This window comes from Diplotaxodon limnothrissa, linkage group LG15, assembly GCF_057381915.1.
Source record: "Diplotaxodon limnothrissa isolate DT_005_m linkage group LG15, D_limnothrissa_male_GT1.1, whole genome shotgun sequence".
Lineage (NCBI taxonomy): Eukaryota > Metazoa > Chordata > Actinopteri > Cichliformes > Cichlidae > Diplotaxodon > Diplotaxodon limnothrissa.
Window position 1 is genome coordinate 17,898,867 of NC_140610.1, and position 6,150 is coordinate 17,905,016.

Consider the following 6,150-nt stretch of genomic DNA (forward strand, 5'->3'; position numbering starts at 1 on the left):
AAAGATGGAAAAATGCCACATTTATTCAGGGTTTTTTTCCCTTTCCATTGTGATTGTTAAAATGTAACGTAAACCCAACAACAGTATACTATAAGCTCTTTTTTTATTTACATTGGTTTTTTTTCTAAATTTATCCTCATTAAGGATGGAAATAATTTAAAAAGAAGTATATGTACTTCACAGTTAGTGGTGTAAGATTTCAGCTTCTGCAAGACTGCATTCTTGTATCACACTATTTGACACCAGGTGGCGCCACAGCACAAATTTGTGTTGTAATGTCCGGCAGTCGTCGCTAAAACTGCAGCTTTTCTTTGCCAAAATCAATCCCACAATCCTCACGCACCGGCGGTGTATTCATTTGAATGGTAAAACTGTGAAACGCTTGCGATCGTGCATCGAGGGAGTTGCTTTAGTGTTTAACCAGTTTTTCACGTTTTGGATTTTACACATCTGAGGAGCGATCGTAACATCTCACAAAATGAATCGGTTGGTATTCAACTCCGGGGCGTACATGTTAAAAGTGACAACTTTATCTTTGACGAAGACATACGTTCACAAGGCTAACCAGCTAGCTAGCTCGCACTAGCGGCCCAGCTTGTTGCTTTCTACGTCTCCCGTGTTGTCTTGTGAGTTGAGCTAAATGCTAACAGTTAAAGCTAACCTAGACATTACAATGAGATTATAGACATTTATTTTAATGGGAGGCGTCACGAAATGCAACTTTACACCTCTTTTGTCATCGTTTATTTTGACACTTGCAAAGCAGCAAACTTACAGCCCTAACGTTTACAGCATATTATGTTTTTGCGACGTTCAGCCATACGAGCTAATGGGAGCTAACGCCTTTGAAACTAAAATTGAGCATTTTGGTTTAGTTTATCTTGTTTCACTGAGCTAATTTGAGTCAAACTGTTACATCTGGGAGCGTATGCTCTTGACTTTTAGCTGGCCTATTCATAGTTGTGCCACAACATAGTCCTGGCTTTTGGCTCCTTAGCCTCTTAATTATTTTCCAATTTGTTTCTCCAGCAGTGTTCCTTATTATGGCAGCTGGTAAGCATGTTTGGCAACGAGCAGTCTCGAAGGTCAACCACAAAAACTCCAATGGCTTTCTGCGACCCAGCGTGCCTAGTTCTGCTGAGAAGAATATGAAGCAGGTATAAGGATATAATGGGAAATACTATGACTAATTGTGTAAACGGCTGCCCATGTGTCTTTTAAATCCTGGTGACTGTGAAGTACAGTTCAGTGGCATTGTAGCAGTAGTGGCCTCATCCCCTATCCTTTTGTTTTAGGTGGATATTATTAATAAGGAAGAATTAGATAAAGACAGGTGAGTCTCTGATCCACATCTGAGGGGGTTCATCAAATTATGATCACTCACTGCCTGTTTCCCACAGATCATCCTTGCATCCACACTAATATGTTTTTTGTTTTTAAGCTGTTTTAATATGAAAGTAAACTTTCCTTTTGTACTAAACCCTCTGTAAACACATTACCTTAACCATTCACCCACACTGGGTCTGTGTACTGGTGTAATTAAGAAGCAGTGGGTTAGTTGTTTTTTGAAAATATATTGAAGAAGGAAAAGCAAATAGTAAGACCAGAGATTTTTTTTTGTTTGTTTGCTTGGATCAGTGACAATAGGGAGCTGTCGCAAAGCAAATACAGCAACATATTAGAAGGCTACTGGGAGCCGTCACTGTATGACGCCATGGAAAAGATACACATGAAAAGCACGAAATCATAGAACGTATGTGAGAGTGGCTGTGATATTTTGGCTTCATAATTATGACTGATAAAGAAGCAAACATAGGTGTCTGGGAAATGATGTTGATTGGAGGGGCAGAAACAAAGTCTTGATGTTTAGGGGTCTTAAAATTAACAAATGTCAACATAAAAAACATGTTAGTGTGGATGTACAACCAGTCACTGAACCATTAAAGCATCTTTCATTTACCATTAACCGTTATCATGGTGGCTTTAATTTGTATTTATGTGGGGGGGGGGTTTAACCTGTGACTGCTTTGCATCTGGCCAATCTCAATTTCTCCATTTGGCAGATTTCAGGTGCATTACAGAGTACACAGTCCAGGAAAAGTGAAGCGGGCGACATCTTGCAAAAGAAAGAGTTGTGGATTGGCGGAGGTGGGCGTAAAGCTGCACCGCAGATCATCAGATGTAGGCCGTTTATGTGACCCCGGCATGGCCAACAAGGAAAATGAGCTGACCTGCTCCGATGATGTCCGGGGCTGTGGATTTCCGGTGAACTCTGCAGAGGCCTCCAAGATGGCGGGGGCCAGCTCCAAGTACAGTGATTTTGCTGAGGTGAGAAACAGAGCTCGAGCCACTGATTGTTTTTATTTCATATGAAATATGAAGGCTTGTTGATTGAAAACTGCAACACTGAAAACACTGAGTTCCATTTTTTTTCATTGTTTGTCTATACATAGCTATCAAAGGACCATGAAGCTATGACCCAGGTTCTTTTTGGAAGAAGTCTTCGACTTAAAGTAGCCCTAACACTATGGCGAAAAAGTGCAAGTGAATTAGTGGCCTACCTAATAAGGTAAAACACTTGTGGCTACTGTTGGTTGATGGTTGTGTTTATTCTGTAATTACTCACAATTTGTCATCTTCACATCACATGTTTGTGGTTTCCCAGAATTCAAGACACAGGTGTGCTGCTTGACTGCTTACCTGTCTTAACAAACAAGTAAGTAATGTTATTTTTTTGTTTGTTTGTTTATTTACATTTTAGCTTTTAGTGTTTCAGCTTTACCTCCAGTGACCGTGCTGCACATTCGTCCAGTCAGCTGTTAATTTACAAAGATTGTACAGTTTGTAAGACAATAATTTGTAAAGCAGGAAATAGTCATGTTTTGGTAACAATTCTGAAATTGCAGTATACAAGCATGCATAGTCGCACCATGATACCTATATGGAGCTGTTGAAGCATGGTGGCCTAGTGAAAACCAAACCTCGTGCAGCTCTGACAGCTTGTTAGATTTTTCTGTTGTTCTGCGGTGGACATGTTGGCCATTTTTCTTATTTTTCTTCTTCATGCCTGATTGCTGATGATCACCTCATTTGAACTTGTGTTATCTCCTCTCTCATCAGCCTTCAAACAGAAGCACCATGTTTGTCACTTGGCTGCTGTGTTGACCTCATGCCCCAAGTCAAAATGATCCTCACCAGTAAATATGAAGAGTAAGTGGCAATTCATTCTAATAATATTTATCTTTTTTTTTCTTTTTGATCATTATATGAAGGTGTGCTGAGTTTAAAGCAGTTAGATTTGTTGTTTATAAACCTAAAGATGATTGTGTTCTCCTCCGGGAAGTTTAAGCTTGTCTGATAAATAGATAATGAACAGAGGAGAGAGCAGCTAAAGCCTCTTGAAGGAGTCGAGAAATTCCTTTGACCTTTAAATCTCATATGTAATAACATTTTGGATTCAACTAACTGTTTTTGTTTTTTGTTTTCTGACAGACAGATAACTGTGGGTTTACACTGGGTTCAATCCGTCATCAGGAAATGGTGGCCAGAACTTTCTAGAACTGAAAAAAGACTGCAGGACAGTTGTGCAGAAGACAGGTGAGCCCTGTGCGCTTTAATAAACCTAATGCAACCTCCAGAGTTTCAATGTAGATGTTTAAAATCATATTATTTTTCTAGTTTTCACTGTCTGGTGAGTAATTCTAAATAAATCTTGGAAAGTTGGATCAATTTAAAGAAAAAAAGAATGCATGGGGATAAAACCAACAGATATTAAATTTTTAAGATGAATATTTGAAATCCAGTAAATGTTTTTAGTTATTCACTTTTGTTTCGATCTTATGAATATAATCTGCTGAATTCGGGCATGCTAGTTGCCTGTGTTGTCACAGGAAACATCCTGTTGCTTGCTTTCATTTTCTAAACATTTGTCATCCAGGCAGCCACGCCCTTATGCTGGATTTTTTTTTTCACCGTTTTGATGGTCACTGTAGTGGCTATATTAACTTCTTAAAGTTCTCTCTTTCTCTTATATTTTAAATAACCACACTATAGACGGATGAGTGCCTGCTTTTATGCGTTGTCGTTAGCAACAACGACGGTAAAACCATCGTGTGTCTGCTTTTATTATTTTCCACATAAACCTTTCACAATAAAGCTCAAGATCCTGTTGAGACTTTTCAAAATGAACTGAATCACGTGAAAGAGCAGATTATTTACTGATGAGAATTAAAAAAGAGCCGCCAGTTGCTAAAAAATAAACCTTAGACTCAAACGTTAGAACAGGCTTTTCCCCGCAGCACGCCGTGTAATAAATACTCCCAAAGAAAATGGCGGCTGTTAAAACTTATGTCTAAAAATGTATAGTTTCATACATCGTTAAAACACTCGACTCCAGGTACACGGCTCCCAGCTGGAAACACTTCACGCAAGTCGAGCTGCCCGAGATTCACAGAATTTACAGAAACTGTTAAATTTTTGTGATTTATCTCATTATCGGGACGATAGATGACTTATATCAGGATATGAGATTTTGGTCATATCGCACAGGCCCTAATGGTATCCTTAAACATTTCCACGAAGACTGTGCCAAGATTGCATCTCTTTTGCACTTTCCATGTATTGGATCAGTAATTAAATCAGATTAGATTAGATTAAACTTTATTGTCATTTTACAAGTTCAAGTTTAAGGCACCAAATGCAGTTAACCTCTAACCAGAAATCAGATATCATCAATATGCACAGGACATTAATATAATACCAATATAGGTATAATGCAAATATACAGAATGTGAGAAAATAATAAGTAAATAATCAAATAATTACAGTCATGTGATGAATGAATAATAACTATAGCTAATTAAGGTTATATATCATTATCAGTCATTGCCATCAGTAATGTTTGTGTGTTTATTGTAGGAACATGGAAGTCATGAAGCAGCGGCTAAAGGACTTGTGGACGGAAGGAACCCGATTATGTTTGGTTCCAGGAACTACGGGAGAGCTGGCAAAGGTGAGAACCATCCCTCATAAGGGATTTTTTTTTTTTCCATCGTGATATAGGTCAGAGTGAAGACCGCTACTGTTTTGTATGGATTGTTTATACTAAAGCACCACATTGATTTCTTGTTAAAAGTAAATAGAAAATATATAATAGAGCTGCATTAACGTTTTTAGAAATGAGTGTTTTGTCACACTGATATTTCTGTTGCAGAACTGTTTTCAGGCTCCACAGGTGCTCCTGCTGTTATTTCACCTTCTGTTGATCTTAGGTGGATTCAGCCAACCACTCCCATCCTAAAAAGAAAAGACACAGATCCACCATAAGCTTTTGTGGTTGATCTTTTTTCAGTCTTCACATCCTGTTTTATAGTGGGAGGAGAAGAAAATGAAACCACAAAAGATTTGTTTTATTAAATCTTTTAAAAGGAAATGCATTCACTAATTTTTACATGTTTGTAGCAGCTGAAATGTCAAATCAGCATCAAATTAATAGTGTTGAGTGATCCAGTTTATCTGCATTTACTAGCTCTGACGACTTCTCATGTGCTATCTCTGCTTTGTGTTGCAGGGCATCGAGGCTTATCTGTCGCAGCTGCCCTGACAGTTGTCAATGTAGCACTCTTGGGATGTGACCACTACAGTCAATCATGACTATGTTTCGAACTGATAATGGTGCAAGAGAAATAGACCAGTTACTTTTGCTACTTCAAACTCAAACCTCTTAACTGGGACTGAACTTGACAATTCAAACACTTCCCTCACGTTTGAGCTGGAACCTCTGAAGGGAGGGCGAAGAGAGCCTTCCTGGACAGCAAATGACTGCTTCACATTGAAGTGGATTGTCTTTTTTGAGGGGCATGTTTAGTGGACCTCCATGAGACTGGGTGTAATTTCGCTCTATGAAGTGCCAAGGTCTTTGTCTCTCACTACACCACTCTCTTTCATGGAATGCAGATGCGCTTGTGGATGTTGTTGATGTTTTGCATCTTGAGTTCTCCGAAAGAAGGAGCTTGAATCTGCAACAGTCTTAAGTTATTAGAGCTTGCTTTTCTTGTTTTTTCGTTTTGCCTCTTCCTTTGACATTTGACTGTGTAATGTAAAATGTAAAAACAAGTGATTCTTTTAATCATCTTTTAAATAAATTAAAAA

General features: G+C 38.5%; 1 protein-coding gene across 1 annotated transcript; it reads left to right on the forward strand.

Annotated features, from left to right (window-relative positions):
* Positions 1 to 362: 362 nt before the first annotated feature.
* katnbl1 (katanin p80 subunit B-like 1) lies at positions 363 to 5,949 on the forward strand. Its single transcript, XM_085373108.1, has 10 exons — positions 363 to 486; positions 1,030 to 1,157; positions 1,296 to 1,333; positions 2,064 to 2,328; positions 2,454 to 2,569; positions 2,666 to 2,716; positions 3,121 to 3,210; positions 3,493 to 3,597; positions 4,918 to 5,011; positions 5,570 to 5,949. The coding sequence occupies exons 2-10, from the start codon at positions 1,044 to 1,046 to the stop codon at positions 5,600 to 5,602; spliced, it is 906 nt and encodes a 301-aa protein (XP_085229234.1). The 5' UTR covers positions 363 to 486; positions 1,030 to 1,043; the 3' UTR covers positions 5,603 to 5,949.
* The last annotated feature ends 201 nt before the right edge of the window (positions 5,950 to 6,150 follow it).

What these genes read in the sequence shown, in the direction of transcription:
- katnbl1 (XM_085373108.1), top strand. Translation starts at nt 1,044, where the DNA reads ATGGCAGCTGGTAAGCATGTTTGGCAACGAGCAGTCTCGAAGGTCAAC. An exon ending in TTACCTGTCTTAACAAACAA is followed by an intron (nt 2,717 to 3,120) that starts GTAAGTAATGTT and finishes CTCTCTCATCAG; the next exon opens with CCTTCAAACAGAAGCACCAT. An exon ending in CTACGGGAGAGCTGGCAAAG is followed by an intron (nt 5,012 to 5,569) that starts GTGAGAACCATC and finishes TTTGTGTTGCAG; the next exon opens with GGCATCGAGGCTTATCTGTC.